Source organism: Periophthalmus magnuspinnatus, chromosome 4 (genome assembly GCF_009829125.3).
Source record: "Periophthalmus magnuspinnatus isolate fPerMag1 chromosome 4, fPerMag1.2.pri, whole genome shotgun sequence".
Classification (NCBI taxonomy): Eukaryota; Metazoa; Chordata; class Actinopteri; order Gobiiformes; family Gobiidae; genus Periophthalmus; species Periophthalmus magnuspinnatus.
This window is the reverse complement of record NC_047129.1, coordinates 393,489-418,021: the sequence shown is the minus strand read 5'-3', so window position 1 is coordinate 418,021 and position 24,533 is coordinate 393,489. Positions and strand designations below refer to the sequence as shown.

Sequence of the window (24,533 nt, the reverse complement as noted above, 5' to 3'; positions counted from 1 at the left end):
TGGACAAATAAATAATGACCAATAGTACATTATTTGGTTTAATCAATTCACTTTGATAGACTTTGGTTGGAGCTTTCAGAAGAACACACAGAGACTTACATGTAGTGAATGTGAGGTGTTGGGCTGCACTGTGCACCTGATCGTGGCCTGTATTTTTGACTGAGGTGAGGGACACATAGTACAACTGTCCCGGAGTGAGCTCTCTCAAAGTGTACAGCTGTAGTTTTCCATTGGGCAGAAAGCGGCTCCTCGTGTTCAGTCCCCGTGTCACGTTCACCACAAAACCATCGGGGAGCATCCTGGAGGGGCGTGCCCAAGTGATAAGGGCTGAGGTAGAGCTCACGTGGGATAGGGACAAGTTCAGAGGAGGAAGGGGTCCTGAGAAGATTTACATTATGTTAGATGTTAGATAGTATTTAAACTATAGAACACAAAAACCTGTGAAGCATCAGTTAAATGATTTTAAACTGATTATAAGTATACTGTCAACATTAATTCATAAAAATATTTGCAATCACTTATTAATTACTGCTTAATGCTGGTGATTTGTGCATTTCCTCATTTCTGTTTCACTGCTTATATCATTAACAGATTAATAGCAGTATCTAGTATTTACCTTTTATCAATATACATTTTTCAATTGTAAAACTTAAAAGTGTGGCATCTTACTTGTCCAGAAGCTCAGCGGTCCAGCGGAGTGGCTGGTGGAGGGAAACTCATCAGACCTGACACCACTTTGAGTCAAAACATCCACTGTGTATTTGTGACCAGGAAGTAATGAACTGGGAAAGACAAACAGATTTGACTTGAAACTCAGTACAGGAGTGAAAGAGTTCATTCAACAGAGGTCGATTAGTTCCATCCAGTGGTGAAAACATGTACTGCATGTGTATGAAAGCACCAGCCCAGTGAGGGACAAGAATGGTAAGATGGAATGAGCAAGTTATAGGATTTTTAAAGATGCAAACAATGAAATCCCCCAAACTGTGATGTAATGACTAAATAATGTCAAAACTGAAATAAAATTAGAAAGAAAGGGGGAAAAATCATATAAATACACATAAATAGGTAAGATAGTACAGGTGAATTTACAAATGTATATGATTGTAGAACTTAATACTAGTTTTGAATGGTTATGAGTAATATCATGTTTTATCTCTTGCCCAAAAATATGGATTTGTCTGTCCCCCATTTGAAAAACTGCTTTCTTCCCATTGTCCCCACCTGAAGCTATATTCTGTGGCACTGGCGTTCAGGACAACAGACACCGGCTCCGTGTGGTTTCCTGAAGGAGACACAGAGACCAGGACTTGGCTCACAGCTGCATGTCGAGCTCCCTGCACCTGCCACTGCAGCCACACGGCAGAGGATGACACATTGACCACAGTCAACTGCTCCACTCGCCGTGGCCCTGAAGATACACAGACAGAGGCGCAGAGAGATGTGAGAAGACAGGTGATAAAGCATACAATACATTTGTGTGTTGATTTCTGGTAATTTCATAGTTATCCAAAGGTTTTTAGTACAGCCCTAACTAAGTTGCTTAAAGAAACATTATAGTGTCTTACACTCTTGTAATCTATTTGGATTTTTAATATTTCATCTATTTTCACATTGTGCCTTTGTCTTTTTTATGAGGAGCAGATCCTTCTGTCCAAACATAATTTCAAGGGGGGCAAATACAGGAAATGTAATATGTTTTATTAATTCATTCGACATTCAGTTTTGATTTATTTAACCTATTTAACCATACTTATCTTACAGTAACTACCTGGAAAATCTGTATATTCATGTGTAAGCTACCTTCTACTATCCTATACTTGATTGATGTTTATTTTGTATTAATAAAATAAGTGAAAGCTTCTCACTGGTTCGTATGAGTGCGGTGGCAGGCCGGCTGTAGTCGCTGTTGTTGATGTTATGTTTGAGAGAGAGGGTGGAGATATTATAGAGGAGCCCAGGCAGCAGACCTCTCATGACATGGGTGTGCTGTCTTCGGTCCAGCAGGTCAGTTTTTCTACTGCCCCGTCCCAGAGGAGCATACTTCACTGCAAACCCACTAACCAGGCTCTGAGAGGGCTCGGGAGGGTCCCATCGCAGCTCCACCTCACTCTCCTCCACACGGAGCACGCGGAGGCCAGAAGGGGGCAGCAGGTCTGAGGACAGGGGAGACATCTTCGTTCCAATACTGGTTTATTTTTATAGCACTACTTACAATAGTGTGCTCACAAGATTAAATACAAAAAATACCTTTTAACAGTCTGAAGAGGTATTGCAGTCAACAGATAAACCCAAATAAAAGCAATTATAAATATATAGAATCTAAGCACAATTGCTCATGACTTACCCCCCGGGACTATCTCACTATATGATTGTTTTGTGATCAGCTCAGACAGACATGGGAGCCCAGTGATAGTGTACATTTACCCACCTTTCTCACAGTCCTTCCCTGTGTGCCCTACGTTACACACACAATTGTAGTTGCCTCTCTTGTCACTAGTGCACAAGCCGCGGTTTCCGCAAGGGTTGAGCACACAGGGGTCTTCCACTAGGTGGAGACAAACACATACAATTATGTGAAAGATGGTTAATGTAACTATGCATTTAGGAGATTCCCTTGCCAAATTTGGAATATTTCACATTAGGTATTGGAAATAAGTAAAAAAAAAACTAAAAAACTAAAAAAAACACATTTAAATCATATTATAATATATAAATATAAACAAATAATCCAAATGAACAGGGTGTGTGACAGTATTATTAGTATAAAATTGACATCAATCTGTATTTCTCTAGGTGAGCAGTGTCTTGTCAAACCAAGATATGAACACATACAACCATGTAAAGAAGCTGCTTACACATTTGGCACTGATCTCCAAAGAAGCCCTCCTTGCAAAGACACAAATAGTTTCGCCTGTAGCTGCGACACACACCTCCATTTAAACAGGGGCTGGAGTCACAAACATCCTGCTCTGCACAAACACAAATAGGACTCATCTGTTATCTTTACATCTTTAAACAAGATTTTCAGATATCTATAGTAAAGCACTGTACCTTTTTCACAGTGTAATCCTTTAATTCCTGCAGGACAGTGACAGAAATAGGAACCAGATTTGTTCTCACATGTGCCTCCGTTCTTACATGTGTCCGGTGAACATTGACTGACAGCTGCAGTAACAGTAATTCATAAATTTCTTTCTTTGGAATATAATAAAAGTCTCAATTAACCTTATACTGTACCATTTTGACAGTGGTTTCCACTGAAGCCTTTGCCACACTCACAGAAGAAGGATCCTACCTGGTCCCGACACGTACCTCCATTTAAACAGGGCTGTGAGCGGCATTCATTGATTTCTATAAGGAAACAAACATCATGAACAGGTCTGAGGACAGATTAATAGTACCGTATGTACTAAAACAAAGGAACACAACCTGCTGCGAGGGGACCTTATTTTGTGTCTTTTCTGGTATAAAAGTGCGTACACCTCTATACATCTGTTATTTTTCTAGTTGTTCATTACCTGGTGCAGTTGAAGGCCTATCCATGCTTAGAGTATGCTGTATATGTGTAGCAGTACTACTATTAAGTTGTGCTACTGTAATGACATATATTCACAAAACAAGCCTCTCTGAATGGAGTTCTGGATTTACCTTATCATTAGAGCATGGCAGTAATATTTTTCCTTCATGCAGGTAAATTCATTGAGTTTTATTGTATAAACAGACCTTCGCAGACAGGGGGCTGACTCCAGTCGCCCTGAAGTCCACAGATGCTCTGAGTGGCCCGGGGCACAGGCAGGAAGCCCGAATGGCAAATGTACACAGCCATGGAACCTGGGGTGGTTTTGGAGAAGTGGACATCAGCATGCTCAACATGTGGAGGGTCCCCACAGCCCACATCTGAAACACAGCCAGATTTCTTTAATCAGTGCCATGAGATGCTAGGTTTGGTAATTGTTGTAAGGGTTAATAGTAACCAAAGAGAATTGCTGGGACATGCATACAACAATGATGCACAGGCATAAGTTATCCAGACCAAAAAGTTGTAATTTCTACAATGATAATCTTAGCTTGAGACACAAATTGTTTGAGCATGGCAGAATTGTCATTTTAGACATTCATTGCAGCAATATCAAGAAAGTCATTCAAAATCTAATGTAACTGATACAAAATACCCAGTCTCACCAGCGGAGGCGAGTGTCAGACTCATGTTGATCTCACAGTGTCTGCCAAAGAAGTCCTCTGTGCACTCACACTTGTACTTCCCGATGTAATGAAAACACGTTCCTCCATTTAGACACGGGCTGGAGGAGCAGGGGTCTGGTCTTCCTGAAGGACACAGTACATTATGGACTGTAGGCATCTATCCACAGAAGATTACAATAGTTGGGTTGTAGAGGTGGGTGAGATTCTTTCAATAATGATAATCATATATTTGCACTCAGAAATAAACTAAAATATGCCAGGAAATGTCTTAGTTGAAGTTCAAATACCATGCAAACAGTGACTGTACAACAAAATAAGCCTTTATCAACTAGTTTAGAAGGTTACACACAACAACGTCCAATTTATTTTTGAACACTTATTTTTTGAAAATTTTATAAAAATATGAACATGTTATGGCCCCCGGGCCTCCAGATCCTCCTTTGTCAAGTCCATGCTGCTGATGTCTGGCCATGTTTGAAGAAGCAGGTTAGGCCAAAGTTAGACTTTGTCAACCCTGAAAAGAGGTCAACTCAGAGTTTAACCTAAAACCTGAGTCAGTCACCATGGTAACTCTGTGAGCCTAACCTGGTCCAGAGCAGGTTTTATTCTTTTAACTCAAGTTTAACCATAGTCTTCCCCTGAAGGAGAGCTCTGATTGGACAGTCACAGATGGACCAGGTGAACTTAATTAGAGTTTAATGACTGGACTTTTATTTATTTATACTTTACAGTTATTTTCCTCAAATGACATAGAAGCCTGATCTTTCATCTTCTTCTGCACTTAAGTGTGTTGGCAAGTGCAAATCATTTGTTCTTTAATTTATGTACAATTTTTATTTATGTCGGATACATACAAAACTCAATGAAAACATCTTAGCTTTGCAAAAGATGGTAATTGATTAATTAACTCAAAATCTGAAATCAAGTATTAAAATTGTCATTTAAAACTTTTTTTTTAAACACTTACAGTAACATTATTTGAATCTTCATACTAAAATAAGATAAACTGATTTACTGATTTAAACAATGTGCTCCTCCACATTTTTTTCATAATAAACCTGAGCCACAGTCACATGACTTCTCTCCGCTCTAAGATGGATGCCTCTTTTGGTTTACTGTTACCATGGTGAATCCTCTTTTCTGGGATCCATTGATAAAGTCTTGTGCCCTCTGCTAACCTCAAGGTTTACTATCTCTGAATTTTCTAACTTTGCTCCAAACCTGTTTAACGAAACAGAAAACTCTGTCTCAGGGAAGATTAACCCTGAGTAAACTCCTAAACCCAAAGTTAACTGAACTTCCTGTTTTTTATTAGTTTTACCTTAGCATCACTTTAAAATAAATGATAACTTTAGTTTTTACCATTTTCCATCTTGTTTTTTTGTTACTTCTCCTGTCCTTGGCTAAGGTTAGTCATAACAGCACAATGTTCATGTTTGCATACCTTAAAAGCAACTATTTTGATAATATCTTTATGGTTATATCGCCCACCTCCACTGGCAACTTTATAATGAAACATTTTGAGTCTGCAGCCACTGACCAACTTCACAGTGCTTCCCAGTGAACCGGTATGGACACACACAGTGGTACATGCCGTGCTCTTCCTTACACGTGCCTCCATTTCGACAAGGCAAAGCGGCACAGGTATTGAGTCTAACTGTAAAAAAAAAAAAAAAAATCAAATCAAATATATTGAATCACACTAAATACATCTGTTTCAGTAAATTTAATCTCAAAATCATAATTCAAGGAAGAAGCCCATAAGTTACTCTTAAGTACTTATTAGCATAAGCCTTTTAGCTATGGAACATTTCAAACAGCATTACAAGTTATGGCGCGCTTCTTGGTGCATAAAACTAATGCTAGGGGTAAGCCTGAGTTATAGCCCACTATAACTGGCCTGGAGACATTTTGGAGTTTTTATTGAGTTAATTATGTTTTTCCATTGTCATATTTTTAAGCATAAATAAAGTACAAATCACTAAAAAGAGATCAAAATTAACTACTCTATATAGTAACATTAATAGATTCTCCCTCAGTAAATGGTGCAGAATACATGCATATCTTTTCCTCGTAAGAAGTAATGTGTCAGCAAAATGACATCAAGTATTTATCACTAATGAGTGGTTACCTTTCTGGCAGTGCTTGCCCCAGTATCCATGCTTACACTCACAGCTGTAGCCACCATCACGCTCGTAGCAGTAGCCTCCGTTCAGACACGGAGACGAGTCACACACCGACTGGGGCTGTACTGAAAAACACACAGACACTTGACTGTGTCCCCGGGCTTTGACAAAACAACCCTAATTATATAAACCAAAAGAATACATTAAATCAAGTCAATCAGTATATTCAGTCATATCAGGACACTATAGGGCAAAGTTAACAGTGATTTCAAACTGATGGGATGGGACTCAAATGAGAACTGACAATTACATATCAAAATATCTTGTTGAACAGTAGTAAAACAGGGTTCACAAATGGTTGGGTTTTTAATAACATCTGAAAAACATACTATTGAATTGTTAAGATGGAAAGAATTTGACTTTTAGCTGTCATAAGGCTGGAGTTTTGACCTAGTTTATGGTAAACCTATCTAAAAATAAGGTTCATGTTGTTTTTAACAGTCTTCTCTCTTCCAGCAAAAGTGAACTAAGGTCACTGAAGAGACTTCAAAACAATTAATGCTATTATTTGTGGACATCCTCACTCTATACCCTATAATATCAGAACAACAGCTCCTGTTTGGATCATGTAAATGGCGTGGAACCATTCCTAAACAGAAAGTGACACCAGGTTTAAAAATGCTTTGGTTGCTGAGGCCAATGACACGTATGTGCAAAATGCCCTGTTGTTGTGTTGGTCCGAGGTCCTTACCATAGGGGTAGTAGTCTTTGTGGTCTAGCTCGGGCCCGCTGGTCTGACATGTGCATAAGTAGGTCCCTCCATACTCCAGACAGGGGCCGCCGTCGGGACAGGGCCGGCTGTGACTGCACGGAGTATGGGTTACTTCTGAGAGGACACGATTGTGATGTTTTGATCAAAGGTGTAGTGAGATATTTGAGAGGATAAGTGAAAGACTGTGAGAAGATAATACCCACCGAACTGACAGTAGAGTCCAGTGTAGCCTGTGGGGCATTCGCACGTCCCATTGAGGTCCACACAGATGCCACCATTCTGACAAAGGCATTCTTCTGCATAGCGACACATAGAGAGAGAATATGCTTTTTAGATAGTCAGTGTGCACTGCAGTTGCATTGCAATTTGTATAGTTTGACAAGTTTAAATGTATTTACATTTTGGATCTAGATTATTTGATTATTTTACAATGTTTATTATGTTTCTTATTTCAATGTAAATGATTTGCCAATATTCAACTGTACTTACACAAGAAAGTACATATAAATTATTCACAATTTGTTTATCTTTGATGACAATGAGGTAGAAATTTAGGAAATGACTTGAATAATGTGTGTGGATTTAAATAATAATAATAATAATAATAATAATAATAATAATAATAATAATAATAATAATAATAATAATAATAATAATAATAATAATAATAATAATAATAAATATACAAATAGATGTCTAAGCTTGACTCAAAGGTGCATAATGTCATTGTTAATGTAGATGTTATTGCCTTGCATGTTACACAATATGGCATTAAACTTATCTTTCTCCATGGAGAAAGTGGAGAAAGGGACTCAGCATGTTTTTCAATGTATGAGCAATAAAAACACCTGTAATTGAATAAGTGAAAGACTGATAATGCCATTCCATGAAATATTCAAGAAGTATGATCTCTATGGAGAAAAGCAAGTGGCAGACTCCCCACTAGAAAGTTACAATGTGCACCTTTAAGTGCACTATTTTAGTGAAACTAGCCTCTTTTGTTGAATGTTACGTTTTGGGGGTTGGTCGTAGGGTAAACATACACAGAGAGTTTGCCCCGTCAGCATAAGCTCCAGATGCTTCGTTTCTTTCATCTGCTCTTCTGTAAACTCATATTGATTCACTGTCATCCTTCTTTCCTTCATCTTTCTCATCAAAGTTCACAAGAGCAGAAGATTACAAGTCAGCGCAATGCACATCCGCTGCGTGCAAATTGTACGAATGTTTTTATTTTCCTCTACTTCCTAATTGCAGCAGTGGATCAAAGGAGGCAGCCGTATCACAGCTAAATGCCTTTTGTTTGAAGTCCCGGCAGCGTGGTGGAGGGTATTATTTTTCTGATGATAAAGAGCATATTTTGTGACCAACACGCAAGACCTTGGGGGCAATAAATGCAATGTTAATTTGCTAGAGCCACTTTTCACCAGCCACCTGTGTGGGTTGGCCTTTTGATCCAGCCTGATTAGGAGCTCCTGTGACCCACAACTTTCTCTTCCTCAGAGGATGGTGTTGTTTTTCCGCTGTGCTGTCCAAGTGAGCCAGGCAGGAAAGTATGTGGGGGATTTAAGAGAGCCTATATAAGCAGTAATAGTTATTTCAGCTCAAGGGTGAGAAGCAGAATACATTTGCAATTGCTCAAATCCTATTAAGGAGATTTTGAGGGAAACTGTAATCATAGCGTGACAGGTGCATTATTAAAAAAAATCTAGCTATGGTTAAAGTGTCCTGAATTAAAAATAATATTCTTGATTTGAGTAGTTTGTCAGTAGCAGGAGTTTTGTTAGATTAATGACATAGAGGTGGGAGATTAGTCAAAAATGGATATCACAATTGTTGTTTTAGAAACATATCAGGTATTTATTCTAAAATCACAAAACTGTTAAAAAAGGCAGCAAAGAGAGCTACTAGAAAATAAAAAGAAGAGAAACCTGCAGAGTAATCTTACTAACAAAGGTATATAGTAAAATTTCTGCAGTGTTTATTTTTCTGCTCCATTCACCTTTTGTGCGATGCTTAAACATCTACATTTACATAGACATCTGACACACTGATGGATCATTAGAATCTTTTAAACATTGTTACCAAATGACATTTTAAAACAAGTCAAATAGTGTCAAGTAAATACGTCTCTTGCTGTGTATCTCTTACAACTCCACTGGTACTTTCCAAAAACAAGCAAGCATAATGTCCTAATGTAATGTTTTATGAATGGAAGGTATGAGGATTGAGGTAGAATAATAACATACCTCATATTTGTGAACAAATTGTGCAATGATTATGCAAGCACAGCTGTGTTTGAAAGTGCAATGCCATGGCCAACTTCCAGCAAGTAAGCAGCGGTGTGCAGCATGCATATTTCAGCAGTTCAGTCCGCACAAATAGCCTGAATACCATAGACAGGCTTTGACTCATAAACGGCTACCTAAGTCTAGACAAAGCACTTCCTCTTTGTTGGTAAACTAATAAAATGTGCTAATAAAGTGATTATTTGCAACATCAAGCGGCTGCTGCTCCAGGTTGTGGTAGTAAACTGGGTGAGGCCCTGTCAGTTTTGATAATTACAATAATCCATCAGCACAGCAGCCTCTTCCAGGGCACCAGGCCAAATTCCTGTGGCATAACACGGCTCCTCTCCACATACCCGAGTCTGCCTGCTACCTGTGCCTCTGCAGCAGAAACTGTCCTTGTGCCTAAGCATCAAAACTGTCACTAACTCAAGTCACAAAGACAGTAGCAGGCAAAAGTGCTTGTTTCAGTTGGTAGTTCTCAGACTGTAGTTCTGGTCCAAGTGGTGGCTACCGGTGATAGTTATTTGGTGGTATTTCTTTAATATATTGTCAAATAAATTGGAACTTGAGCAATAAAGTGCATATTCCAGGTTTTCATGTTTTCATGTAATTATTACTTAATTTGGTGGTATAGTACCTGTGGTAAATATTTGTCATACTTTTACTTCAGTTAAGTAGTTTGTGGAAAAAAGTAGAAAAAAGAATCCCTCTACATATGCCATCAACACTGACAATTCCACAATTCTGTCCAAAATGCAGCGCAATTTACATGTAAGGAAACATTTTTCTGACAGATGGTGTCATCTATTTTTATTTGTATAATCATAACTATTCTGCAATTTAGACAAGTTTTGGTCCTTGTTAAGATTACGGTTGCTTGGTAACAAAACTGGAATTACCTCTACATGTCATATCAGCAGTCCATGTCCAACCAGGAAGTAAAATTATAAAATTCACCAGAATAAAAAAATACTGTTAAAATGATGTTAATTATCTTTTAGTGAAGTACCCTAATATGTGCCCTAATTTGATTCACTGAGAGATTAGAAAGTAAGAATTATTGATTGCTGGTGCCAGCACAGTGAAAAGTGAGGGGCAAAGTCTCTGTACTTGTTTTTACCTGTTTGGTTATTTGCTTCAGTCGTGTTCACCTCAGGTACTACAAGCTCTGTAAGGACAAGCAAAAAAGTGTCATTCAAATCAGAAAATGCTTTACAACAAACTTTGACCGAGAAACATTAGCCATGGCATTATGTGTGAGTAAAGTAAACAAGTTTTATCATAAAACAGTATTTTATCAGCTATTTTGACATCTTGTTGGAATAACATTTTGGCAACCTCAACTGAACTTGTAAACAACTTATAATTATATGATCGGAAAAGGCAAAAAGTAAAGGCCCAAATCCAGTAATCTTGTATAACTAAAAAAAATAAATAAATTGCAGCCATCAATGATACATAGACATCATGTGACACTTAATAATAACTACACCATAATTTTCCATACACTGCAGCTCGTCTGCTGACAAAAACAAAGGAACAAAGAGAAGAGAGCTCCCTATTTCATATTGGGTGCAATTCAAAATGTTATTGATTGTGTTTAAATATCTGCACTCTATGGGTCCTATACTATACTCCACCCAGAGCCCTGAGGTCAGAGGTCAGCTGACCAGCTCCTGCTGCTGTGTCCAAAGCCAGACTCACGACCAGAAGTCACAGAGCCTTTTCTGTAGCAGTGCCCAGACTATGGAACAGCTTCCATCTGCCTGTCAGTCTTTAACGCAATTTAAGATTAGACTGAAAACCCACCTTTTCCCCACCTGGCATTTAATATGAGCTAGACATGGTGTTTTATTGTACTTTCATGTTATCGTATTATCTGTTTTTGTTGCCTTTTATGTGAAGTACTTTGGTCAGCTGAAGTTGTTTTAAATGTGCTATATAAATAAACTTGAATTGAACTGAATAATAAAGCATGAAGAAAAACCTATGAATAGTTTAATAAATAGTTTATTAAGAATGTTTCAGGCTTAATAATTACTTAATTTATTACCCTAATTCCTAAGCCTAACCCCTAAATTAAGTACGGTAGTTACTAAGTTGAATCATTGTTAATAAACAAGACTGTGAATAGTGTAGTTATTAGAAAGTGTCACCAAAATACCACTAGAGAAAACCATATAAGAGCTCACCAGTCTCACAGTGGGGTCCTGTGAAGGCTGCTGGACATACACAGGTAAAGTTGGTCACATGGTCGATACACTCTGCTCCATTCAGGCAGGGATGTGAGTCACATTCATTTATGTCTGTAAGAAACACAAATGTCCAGAGAAAAGAAGAATCTGTCAGTTCACTCTCCAGGTCTCTGGATTAAACACTATGAGCTTCCCTTCAGAGAGCATTGAGTTTCACTGACCAGGTGTGCTGTATTAGGACTAATCCGGTCTCATGTACGAACACGGATTCAAGGCCTGATCAGTTCATTCCTCTGGGAGGCTTGGGTTTCATTAATAACTCCATAAGGAGCTAGATAAAAGATGAGGTCTTGGAAATATTACACCAAGTAACTCACTGCTGCTGCTCTATTTGACCCATGGAAATAATATGTGTTTATCAGCTCAGCCAGAATCTCTAATGTATCAATGCATAGTTACAATGTTGAAAATGAATCCCCATTAAGAAAAAAAATATGCTGATGGTTTGACAGTTTGTCAAATAAACTTTTGGTCTTGCTCTCATTGGAATTTACATCATTTTTTCAAAATGTATTGCAAACACTTTGTTTTACAGTGTGGTGAATATCACATATCACATACTTGTCTCAGTCTATATTTGAGAAACACAGGCAAATGCAATACTGAAATGACATCACAGTCAATGAAATGTAATACTATTTAATAATATAAATATAAATCTATCTATCATACTAACCAATCTCACATAAGAGCCCAGTGTATCCAGGTTCACACATGCAGGTGAAGCTGCCCACTCCTTGAACACACTGGGCGTTGTTGAAGCAGGGTTTTTCTTTGCACTCATCAATGTCTGAAACACAGAGGTAGAGAATATTTTCTCTGCTGTAGAGACTGGGAGCATCTCTACAGTGCAATAGAAATAGGTATCCACTTTATCTTTAGAATATTGCCAATACAATTTTTTCAGTGACGCATGTAAAAGGAAAAACCTCACTGGTCACTGATTATTTTGAACAAAATGAACTAAAAGAGTTTAGTGCTTTGCTCACTGACAATCCACAATCCAAATCCACAATGTTTTTGAGTCCAATGATATTTTTTTGCCTTCTTTTTTCCTCGTAAGCACCCATGTATGATTTCATACTGACAGACCATGCCTGTTCCTGATTGGCTAATCCACCTGTCAATCATGTCTATCTGAACTCAGAGAAACTCACCAGTGACCAGACTCACATCTTAGTAAAGTATGGAAGTCTGTAATCTGGATCCTAGGCAAAGCAGACATTGACATCCAGAACTATTAATAATTGAAATTACACGCATGTTAAGCTGTAGTAAGGCTAGTAAGTAAGTTAATTAAATTTTAATCAGCCATTTGTAATCGGCAGTGTTTGGGTCATTTTAATAGTCTATATCCAATCCTCTGTGAGTAAAATCATGTGATTGGAGCTTTATATGTAAAATGACAATGACTAAAGTGATCTTTAGTGTCACATTCACCAGTTTCACAGTGGATCCCAGTGTATCCCGGTAGACACTGACACACAAAACTGTTAATGAGGTCTTCACACGTCCCTCCGTTTTGGCATGGGTTGGAGGCGCACTCGTTGACATCTAAAACAGAATAACAAAGACCCAATAAGTCCTTTTTAATTAACAAACATCTGACCAGGTTGAAGGGTTCCTAGAAAGTTCAAAAATGCAACTGATACTCTGCAACTATGCAAAGCCTTTGGAAAAGTCTATGTGTCAATGTGTCCCTCTGGCAAGGCACACAAAATCGGTCTGTTTTTACAAGCTGATAGTATTTTTCCTGGCTAATCCCATTTGAAACATCAGTATCCATTCACAGTGTGTAGTGTGTCAAGTTAAACACGGCAGGAAGTAGCATTAGCCATAACTCACCGATCTGGCACCTCCGCCCTGTGAATCCGGCCAGACAGGAGCAGGTGAAGGAGGGGTTTCCAGTGATGCAGTCATCGATGCACTGACCACCATTCAAACAAGGACGCAAGTGTGGGCAAACAGAGGCTGTGGAAAAATGACACTGTTCAGAAGTAAAAGTGATGTTGAAGAAGATGATTCGCTGCTGATCCAAGCCACTTCTTCAGTTCTGAACTGAAGAACTGAAGAAGTGGCTTGGATGAGCAGCAAAATGTCTTCACTCCTACAACGTTTTCTCCAGCTGACATTTTTAAGTTTGGCTTTTACTATGGATCAGACCTGGACGACGGAGGGATTACACAGACACTGTTCAGAGTAATCTTTCAACGTCACAGATGATGCAAAAGCAAAATCTCACAGATGATTAGACGAGTAACTTCTTATTTTGCCCATGGCAATCTTAAAACCTCGATGAATCCAAGTCCAAGAAAAGGTTTAAAATTTGTGATTTTTTGTTATGTTATACTGTGCAAAATATTATGGCCAATCATCAGTCATAGTTTGAAAAGTTTGCATCAATATCCAGATCCTGATTCCTAGTATATAAGTGTCCACAAAACATCACAAGCAGTCAGATGTACACAGCATCCAGAATAGGATCGTCTGGGTCTGCCTACCCGAGTTGTTGCAACTGCCCACTTCCACATTTGCGTCATCAATCCGAAATACCCATCTGCCAGGGAATCCTACATTAGTGGTGCCTTCTACGTCTACAATGTCAGCTGTGCGAGAGCCAGGGATGTTGAAGTAGCGCTTTCCGTCACCAGCGTTAAAACCTGCCTAGGAAAAGAGCAGCACAATGAGAGAAATAAAATTATTGTTCTAATGATTGCCTCACTATCCATAATATTTAGTATAACATAAGGGCTAAGTAGTAAGTAGTGGTCCGTCAACGAGGATCTAGTTGAAAAGTTATACCATACATTTTCTTAATTCTTCTTTTCTGTGCTCTTACCTGTGCTGCAATGCCCCCCAGTCCCACCCGGTTCCCTCCACTGGTGGCGTGCATGCCTGTAGTCCACGTGATGTTGTGGTACTGGAATATGGTGAATGAAAGCTCTCCATCTGTTATGAGCACCACTTGGAATGTATTGACCTAAAAAAGAAAAAAACAAGGATCAGCTCATTTCTGACAAATCAATCAAGATCTCATATAGTATGTTAAAAATCCAGTACCGGTGTTTTTGAGTTCCCTCCAAAGAAAGTAACTGTGTACCATGTGGAAATGAGGACCCATGAAGCATTGAAGTTTGGAAACTCAGAAAAGTAAGTCCTAACGTCATTAGAAGCTCTATTCAGAATGTCCGACTCCAGGCTCTCTCTGTAAAACACTCTTCCAGCGCGACGGTTGTCTACATCAGCCCAAAATGGTGCCACTACCCTCCGGTCTCCAGAGATGGGAAAAGCTACAGGTGTGAACTGAGAAACTTCCCTCAGGAAAGACACGAGGCCATTGTTGTTAACCTGGAAAGAGGGCAGTATTAAGGGAATAGATTCACAATGAATTAAGACCTCAAATGATGTAAATTCAGAATTGATATTTCAATACAATGAAAGCATACACCATATTCTTGGTATGTAAACTTGCACTTTCATGCACTATGTAACTTTCCTGGAGAGTACTACACTTTTCTACATAAAGATGTTATTGCTTTGCCTCTAAAAATCTACAGTATGCCATTAACCCTTTCTATCTCTATGAAGACAAGTAGGTAACATAATCAGGCCAAGTTACAGGTTAGATCTGTTGAGAGGCGATTCTGCCCACTGTAAGCAAATTCATGCAAGATTGGTAAGTTTAATGCTACGTTGTGGAATATACAAGGCAAAGCAATAACATCTCCATAGAGACAAGCAAGTGGTGAGACCCTCCACCAGAAAAGTTACATTCTGTGCCTTTAAAATACTACCAACCAAACTATTTAACTGTATATAAACTGTTAAATAAACAAAGTGACACATTTCTATTATCAATAGATAGAATATGGGTTCCATGATAAAGTTGGAGAAGCTTTCACTGACACATGTTAAAAACAAATCAAACATGAAATCCAGCATTAAGACACACAAAAACACTGACAGTATGTTCACTAAAACATTGACATAATATTACTTAGAAAAGTGGTCAAATGGACTGGCAAACTGCGCTGTGAGGTTCCCATAACGGATGTTTGCACTTCCTGTGTAACAAACAGACTTGACTTTTTTTCGAAGAAATGAGCAAACCTGGCCTGAGCTGCCAGGACACCTGTGAAGTCATGGCACTGGAGAGGACCTTCATGGACCTTTAAATCCACAGATGTGTGCTAACAGCAGAGTAACCAAATAAACGCACCCATCCTCCACTCGCCCATATGACTGCTCTGTGAGAAATGCACTGTTAGCAGAAGAGCAGAGCAACAGGCAGCTTATATAAAGGCAGGATTTAGCTTATTCAGAGAACTTATCAACATTCACAAGGGACAATTGTTGGAATTGTAGCTTCTTTCTTTTGGATGTCCATTAAATTAATAATAATTACTTAAGATTTACATGGATACCTTGTATACCTTGTATACCTACCGCTCATTTGTTTTAAGCTCTAGAACTTGTGGTCAGATTTAAAAAAGAGTTTTGAACTGACTGGATTACAATGAACCATTGTAAAAAAAAATATACATATGTGCTTTCTATTGTGTCTAATAGATGCTGAAGATAACATGCACACAACCATAGTCTAAACCAAATAGAACTGCAATTTCACTATCTGCAATTACTGAATCTGAGACTGTAATTATTGAAGTAACATAATTTCCTATGTAAATGACAAAATATCGTATGATATTATAAAACTGTATCAAATGTGCTGACCTTGTAGTTGACTGTACAAACAGGTTTTGAAATTAATGTGATTCTTTCAGTTTAGCAGCTATATTTTATTCTTTTTAAAATGTTAGTGCTCAAAAAGTGTACAGTATAGAATATTACAACTGAAACACTGCGATGCATAAAATATCTAAGTTACATATTTATTCCAAAATCATTCAGCCATAGTAAACGATGCCATTTAAAAATATTAAACAATATTATAAGGTATATTATGGCTTCTACACTGCAAATGGGAGGATCATAATTGTGATGGGATCATCTGAGGCCAATTCTAGTATCTTCTGGGAATCATTTGGCCCTATTCAGTGGTTTAACATTTCTGGAATATTTTCAACAGCAAGGAATCTGTCTTAGATTGGAGACTGTATTTAGCTATCTCCTTCAGAAGAACTGACAACACAAGTATCCAAAATAAGGTGTCAAATGATTTGAGTAGTGAAGAATTATGTTCACAAAAGCCTAAAGTGCAATTCTTAAAAGCTATTCATTCACCATCTCTGTCTTTTACAAGCAGCATTAATCCCACTCTGGTAGTATCCAGTTTCTCCTGATGTCAATGTGCCCAATGTTACGGTGACAAAGCAACATCAGATGGCCTGGCCTTTACTTCCTGAAAACATAATTTGAAGGATTTTACAGTAAAAACAGAAAAGGAAGTTTTTCTTGGCACAGCAATGGAGCTCATTTAATTGCCCGACCACAGCCTTCCCCTCTGCATCAGCGCAAATGTGGCGAGAGCGTGGCCCAATGTGGGTAGAGGAGGTCCAGTCCAGGGGTCAGCCAAAACACCATCTGATACAAAAACATAGGGGTGGGATGGATGAAAAGATGTCCGTGAAGCGCTAACTCCACACACCCACACGCCACTAATGAGGGACTTGTGGTGGCAGCGGTTGGGAAAGCATCCATCTTACAACAGAATTAGTGTTAAGAGATCAAGCTCTACAAGACATGCACTTCATACTCCGATCTGGGGGTACATTTTATTGCCTAATCCAATTTCTTGTAGCATCTGGGGCTGTTTAAATAAAAAAAAAATTTCAACACTGGTTTGACCTTGTGGTAATACCTTGAATTTAAAATGCCCTTACATTACACAAAACCTTAAGACAGTTCCTATTTATTCTAAGTGCTAAGAGAGAAGACTATTACTTCTTACATTTGTTTACTTAATTAGGGTCACTATTTACTCAGATCCTGCAATAACCAATATTTGTCAGCATTTACTGTATATAAAGATTTTAAAATCCTAATGTCTATAGGTTAAAGTAAAGTTCACAAATTAACTTAACAGCAACATGTATTTATTTAAGATTTTACTTTTTTTTTTCTTTGTCAGCCTAATTGTTCTTTTGTTTAAATGTTTACTTATTAGTCTGTTCAAAATTGAGAATGACACATGAGTATATGGACACTGGTTTTCAATACAGGGCCAATGCCAATATCTGGGAGAAACCCTTCGATATTTCCGATACCAATATTGGAACCACTATATGTCCCATCTTTATTACATAATATATTAAATCTATATTTATATTAAAAGCACAGCACCCCATGATATTGTTTACATTCCAGACATAGACATAGGCAAAAGAATAAATAAATCCTTACAAGCTCGCCAGTACAATTGTCTTAATAAGTATTAGTGTCTTAACATGTTTTAGGAAAGAGCAGGTAAGTACATTAGAAATATAATGGGCAGTGTTCTGCTTTTTACTACGCCATTATGGCCAAGGTCTGAACCTGGGTGTGAACTGTCTACCAGCACAAAGCATCACTCTCTCCATATTTCATGTTGCCCTTTCAATCCACAACACCCTTGTTATGTCTGGGGAATTCTTTGCCGGAAATATGCAGGATTTTGCTTGGGTGGTTTTCTTAAGAGCCCAGCAATTTATGGGCTAAAATAAACTTTCATCTGGCTAAACTCAGGCCAAAACAAACCTCAATGAAAAGGTGCCCATGGATCAAGTCAGGAAAACATCAGTCTGCCTTGTCAAAAAGGAGGGCTCACAGTTACCAGCTTGTCCAGTTACATGACGAAGAGATCAGGCCCTGACAGTCTGTGTGCACTTAACCTAGGTTCACTTTTATCAGCCATAAATCCAGTCCAACTCAGAGGGAGTGGAGAACAGGCTGAAGTGGAGGAGCAAATATGCATGTTTGCAATGTAAACTTTTCAAAATCAACTGGAAGTAGAGAGCCCTGACTAAGCGTATTCCAGGATGATTGCTTAAAAATGTAGTTTTTGGTGGCTGCACACATCAACAAAATCAGGAATAACTGAATGGAGGGAAACTATCACAGACAAACTCAAATCATGTTGTTGAGAAGCATGATCAATAACCACCCAAAGTTTATAGAAAAAAATCAAATGGCCCAATATCAAATCACTTTTACACCGTACCACTTGGTCTAAAAAAGGCAAAAATAAAAACATAGAGACAACCAACAGCTATATAAATATACACTAAAGCCTGCTTCTACTGAGTGTGAGGAATGAGTGTAATGCCTGAGAAATATAAAGCACATTTGAATAACTGAGTGCCATACAAGACAAAGTATTTTAATTATGACATCTCACTAACAATAAAATATCATCATATGGTTTACAGTACAAATTAATGTAGTTTCCGACAAAACACAATCTTGACTTGCACTACTCACAGCAAGAAGGTTCTGGGTTGATCTGTGAGTTTGCATGTTATACCCTGTGTTAAGACGGATTTCCTCCAGGCACTCCGGTTTCCCAAATCAACTCAAAACCTGCACAAAAGGTAAAATCCTCCAGCTAAGAACAAGCCTAGCTCAAGATCAGGAGATGGATTCCCAGGTACTCTTGACAGGTTGTCCCAGCGGCATTGAAAGAATGGGTCAAATGCAAAGGACAAATCTCCCTGCGGGGTAAATATCTTCACTAGTTACTCTGAATACCCCTTAGAGAGTAGCAGAGGATTATATTCTTCAAGTCTGTCTTGCGTTATCCATACGTTTAGCAGCTAATCGTGCATAGCATACCACAACCTCAGTTCTGAAGCATCTGATATAAACTCCATCCTACCATGACCTGTAAAAAGTGATAAAATGATAACATATTATGGGCACATGTGTCTTCTGTATTGTGAACCAGCTCTATGTGCAAGTAATAGCATTCATGTCATTCATCTGGTGAATAAAAAGCACTCAAGCAGAGTACAAAGAATCATGAATGCACGCATCCTTGGCCCTATACTCAGTGGTGACGAGCTGAAGTGAGTGAATGAAATTGCACAAGTGTTGGAGATCTGGAGTGAGGCACATGAGCACTAGCAGATGTTCCCAGCACAGTTTACAATTGCACATTCTTGGCACAAACTTTACCTTTGTTTACATGTAGCTGCTTGATTCAAAATATACAACTTTCAGATATATAATTCAAATATGTTAATTTTTTTTTTTAAACTAATAAATTGGAGGGAACCCATAAATTAGGAGAACTTGATTTGATAAGATTTTCTTTTTTTTTTCATTTGACAATAAATACCTTTGATGATTTCTCTGCTCACATCTGCTTTTAAGCTTGTGTTCCTTTCTCTCTGACCTCGGATGTCCTCCTCCTTGTTCTATACATAAGTTGGAGTTTATCCGGTGTTGTTTGGAAACTCCTCTTAAACATACATCTGCGTTGTGTTAGGTCGATCGGTCATTTCTCAGATAAAGCAGCTGGGAAGACCCTCGTTGTCCTGTCAGATGCGTAGGAGTGAGGTGAACAGAGGGGGGTATATGTGGTGATAACAGGCTAGTTAGCAGTAGTGGAACTCGTTGTGCTTGGAAAACCACTTTAGAGGTTGGCTAAAGGACATTGTAACATAATGTCAACAATAAATCTTAAACTCTGAGTAAGAAATAGTTAATAATACCAATTACGGCATTCATTGTCACAATCACTGACAAAATGATGTGCAGAGGAAACACCAGGTCACACCAAGAAATATAAAATAAACTATTCATGGGTCCTGTTTAAAGGTGACATTTTTTGTTTTGGATTTGTTTGTTTTAATTGCTCTAGCAACAGTGCTAAATATTCATCACAAATGCATGGATAGAAAAAATCCACTAAGCCTATGCCAAACTGAACCCAAGGTCTGAGGCTAGGAGGACTATAATGAACTTAACCAGGACTGAACCAATGATAGAACTAAGCCAGTGCTTTTTAAACATTTTTATTACCAACAGTATAGTGAAAGGTAGGCAACTCAACTACTTACATTTTCTCCTTAATTGCAGACCTTATTCTAATGATTGCCTATGCGTTGGGGAGCTAGCTTAGTGGATCTAATTGCAGTTGAGAGGGAAAGAAGGCATGCTAAAGAGGTATCAGTCAAAGTAATACCATGAGACAGCACCCGAAACCCGTCCACAATTAGTCTGGATGTGCAGCTTCCATGTGGCTGCCGTCCACTTGAACCAAAATCCTCAGAGAAACTATTCATACAAATTTGCCTCTTAGCACTGGCTGAAATATTGCCTGTTCAAAGCAGTAAAGGCTCTCTCGTGGCAGAGATCAACATGTGGCCGAGCTCTTTATAGCAGATGTTTTAATGGATTCAGGTGAGGCGTTTCAATGAGCGTGACTGTAATTTCAAGTGCCTGCCACAATCTGTTATGCCCTGCGTGACTACAAAGTTACAGCCCAATGAGATGCAGAGCTAAGGAGGGATATCACATCTCAAGCTGCACAGCATTAAGAGCCATTGTATTTTGATTACCTGAACATTTGATCAGGGATTCACAAGAAAAACAATCTGTATCCTGTCTTGTCTTGTCTAATTGGATATCAGATTTATTATAAGAGCAGGAATTTTGCCATTCACGCCAAAACACATGCCAATGCAAATGAAGAAAATTAGTTATAGTGCACAGCTGTGTTACAGTCTTTGAAAACAGGGTAATCTGCATAACCTAGTATAAATGGTGTAGCTACAATCTTGAAAATTCAAGCTTTTGCTGGCACATTTCTTAATTATAAACAGCATGCTTGTGCCTGAGGTTTTAGACCATTATAGAATCAATGTCATTGACACAGATGGACAATAGGACAAATGGTTATTCTAAGGCCTTAACAGAACATGGTGTAAAAAGTGGTTGCACAGGGTTAATAGACCTTTTAAAATAAAAGTTCAAAGATCATTACACTATGCGGTTAGGTGAATAAACAGATACTACTGAGGGGTAAAATATGTTTGTAGTAGTTTCTAGATATATTTTTACCTCTCCTTTGTTAATATTTAGCATACCCATATTATGCCATTATGTCAGCTGAATAAGTGCCAATAATAGAAAGGCCATTGACAAAGGTTAGAGAGTTGAGACGCCTGAGCACATCACCACAGTGTCACTGTACAGAACTCAGTGTGAGGGTTCTTATTTGGAAGAGTGACTTCATTCTATTGCACAAAAGCTCAGATTAGAAAGTTAACCCTTGACCGGGCTATTGTTGCCATGGATCCTCTGCCTCCCCTGGCTCAGGGAAGGAGGAGGTGGGGGATTCGTGGCGCGCGCACGGGATGCATAACCACAACAGGTGGTGTTGATTTAAGGGAGTTCTGCCTTTCCCCGAGCTGGAACAGAACCCAATACATGACAAAGGCAGATCAAAGTGTGTTTCATTGTGGTGCGCGAAAATCCTTGTCAAACCATTGGGCTTCCTCCCATGAGCGCTGTTGCCTCTCTCTCTCTCTCTAGCGTGCATACTTTTCCCCTCAACTCTGTGAGAACCAACTGCTCACAGATGCTGCGCGGCAACAGAGCGAACACAAACTGTCACTTCCTTTAACAGCTCTTTGTAGACTTATTAGACCAGGACTAACCACTGTTCGCCTAATAGTCCTGCTTTACGCTCCCACTGCGAGCTCTTTACAGTGCAGGAAGAGCAGATGTAAGTAAGGAGAAGGTTATAGATGGTTATGACTCCAGCCAAGGGGGGAAAATGCGATATTCTTCAAATGGGGTTATACACACACATGCACTCACATACAAACATATACAAATTCTCAAAGGGCAAAGCCATGTAGTATTTGGCTGCATGCCCACTTTCATGTCCCTGAGGCTCTTATACAATCCCCACCATGTCAGTTTCTATTTCCCACTGCCAGAAGCATGCGCACGCTCATAAACGCTGACACATCCAGACACATGCATAATGCGAATGTACGATATAAAAATAACGCAACTTTTTGGGATACTCTGATATGAATAAACTTATTAGATATTTCAATGTACTGACAATGTAAAATACAAGCTTTCAAAGCTATGGTTAGAATTTCTATTATAAGATTTAGACATACACCAATATAATAGTGGACACAGTCTAAACCATGTCTGAACTTAAATGTACAGTTAAAGGTGCACAATGTAACTTTTCTGGTGGAAGGTCTGTCACCAGTTTGTTAGATCTATTGCGTTGTCTGTAATGTCTCACAGTATTGAATATACCTGTCATTTATTTCATTACAGGTTTTTGTTGCTAAGAAATACCTTGAAAAACATGAATTCTTACTGTGAGTGGAGACACTTCTCCACAGATCTGATCTGTAATTTGTCCTGGAAAGGTTATCTGCTTGTCTTCATGGAGACAGATTTAGAAAACAATAACTTTCTCATAGAGACAAGCCGGTGCCAGATTGCTGAGCAGAAAAGTTAGACAGTGCACCTTTAAAGTCAGTCTCAACCAAAATTTGAATTAATGATTGTTTTGACTGTTAAACAGTCACACAACTTACTCCCCACAAACTATATACTATGTACTTACATAGAGTCCTGTGTGTCTGTCTCCAAAGAAAGGAAAAGCCACTGAAATCTCCACCAAACGGGACCCTCCATCGTCCTGGGCCACGGTCTGGGAGTCCCCCCTGTCTGGTCCGAAGGGGTAGAAGTCCTCCAGGGGCACGGCCGATAGCACCCCGGGCGGTGTCAGCAGGGAGAGCAGGGTGCAGAGGCAGGGCAGCAGAACCACCAACACCATGGCCCTATCCACCCCTGGGATGATGCAGCGCTGATGGGTGGGAGGGAGGAGCGCGCACCTGAGGCAACAAGAGCAGAGTGGCACAGGCAGAGAAATAGTATGTTCCTCTACTCTCAGACACGCTGCTGTGAATGTTCCCCAGGCTGCTCTCTATCTCTCCACACTGGTTCTTTAAAAGTCAACCGAGCTTGTGTTGTCAAAGCAGGGAATACTGGAGATTCCTTGCATACTGCCTGCTGCTGCATGAGGTCCACTCCCGACTCACTGCAAGAATGAAAAAAGCAGGGTAAGCGTGATTCAGCTGAGGAGTTTTTCTTTTTTTCTAACAATCCACTGATTTGGTCCCTGATGGTCAAGCTTAGAAATATCCTCAATAAAAGCTCTATTCTGCCTGCCAAAGAAGTTCTTTCAGTTTTGGCCCCACCTCCCCCACAGGGATTCACTACCTTGCATAATTAGCTCTTTCTAGCCAATAGCTGAAAGGAGGCTGGTAACTGGATAACCGCTGGGTGGATCTATGATAATCAAAGGGCTGCTTTAAAGAAACTTTGACAGGATTTTCCCCCCGGTTCAAAACTCTTACTATGTACAGTTGCAGCGGTGTACAAGGTAACACAGTGAGAAGACATGCAGTGCTGTAGGGGAACCACTCACAGCTGAAATGGAGGGAGAGGAATGAAAAGTAAATACTTACACATGATGTTTAGGCACTTGGGAAATAGCGCTATCAGTGCAGGGAAGACCAAATATCTCTGAGTTTTGGGGTCATTAAGGGTAACAAAGTGACTGCCAGAAACATTTTTAAAGGAATAGGGATCTTCACAGACGGTGGAGTGAATCTGCTGGGAGACAACACTGGAGACAGCACTGGCAACAGAGAGCGAAGGTCATCTTCTCACCCACAACACTAAATCCACAAAGGCTTTTTTAATGGTGTGAACCAAACACATGCCTCCAAAGGGCAGTGCTGTCTTTCACAAAGTTCACAGACAAACTCTTTCCATAACACAGTTCTGTGGCCAGCTGAAATGTTATTGATTATCACACGTCAACAAGCTTTAAACAAAAACTGCTTTGATACACCCAGCTTTATTAAAAACAATCATACATTCACCAGTAATTAAGTTCATA

General features: G+C 39.1%; 1 protein-coding gene across 1 annotated transcript in view; it reads right to left on the bottom strand.

Moving 5' to 3' along the window:
- The window catches only part of sned1 (sushi, nidogen and EGF-like domains 1), a 30,564-nt gene extending 6,290 nt beyond the window's left edge, over window positions 1-24,274 (bottom strand). The window contains exons 1-23 of the mRNA XM_033965401.2: window positions 23,190-24,274; window positions 14,708-14,995; window positions 14,487-14,627; window positions 14,149-14,311; window positions 13,493-13,618; window positions 13,088-13,201; window positions 12,324-12,437; window positions 11,585-11,698; window positions 10,513-10,560; window positions 7,308-7,400; window positions 7,084-7,218; window positions 6,338-6,457; window positions 5,747-5,863; window positions 4,186-4,329; window positions 3,727-3,900; window positions 3,241-3,354; window positions 3,055-3,168; window positions 2,859-2,972; window positions 2,432-2,548; window positions 1,869-2,156; window positions 1,225-1,411; window positions 670-782; window positions 100-378 (exon numbers count right to left, since the gene is read on the bottom strand). Of these exons, the coding sequence (XP_033821292.1) occupies window positions 100-378; window positions 670-782; window positions 1,225-1,411; window positions 1,869-2,156; window positions 2,432-2,548; window positions 2,859-2,972; window positions 3,055-3,168; window positions 3,241-3,354; window positions 3,727-3,900; window positions 4,186-4,329; window positions 5,747-5,863; window positions 6,338-6,457; window positions 7,084-7,218; window positions 7,308-7,400; window positions 10,513-10,560; window positions 11,585-11,698; window positions 12,324-12,437; window positions 13,088-13,201; window positions 13,493-13,618; window positions 14,149-14,311; window positions 14,487-14,627; window positions 14,708-14,995; window positions 23,190-23,402 (3,430 nt within the window). The 5' untranslated portion in view covers window positions 23,403-24,274. The remainder of the gene's footprint in view (window positions 1-99; window positions 379-669; window positions 783-1,224; window positions 1,412-1,868; window positions 2,157-2,431; window positions 2,549-2,858; window positions 2,973-3,054; window positions 3,169-3,240; window positions 3,355-3,726; window positions 3,901-4,185; window positions 4,330-5,746; window positions 5,864-6,337; window positions 6,458-7,083; window positions 7,219-7,307; window positions 7,401-10,512; window positions 10,561-11,584; window positions 11,699-12,323; window positions 12,438-13,087; window positions 13,202-13,492; window positions 13,619-14,148; window positions 14,312-14,486; window positions 14,628-14,707; window positions 14,996-23,189) is intronic.
- Window positions 24,275-24,533: the final 259 nt, after the last annotated feature.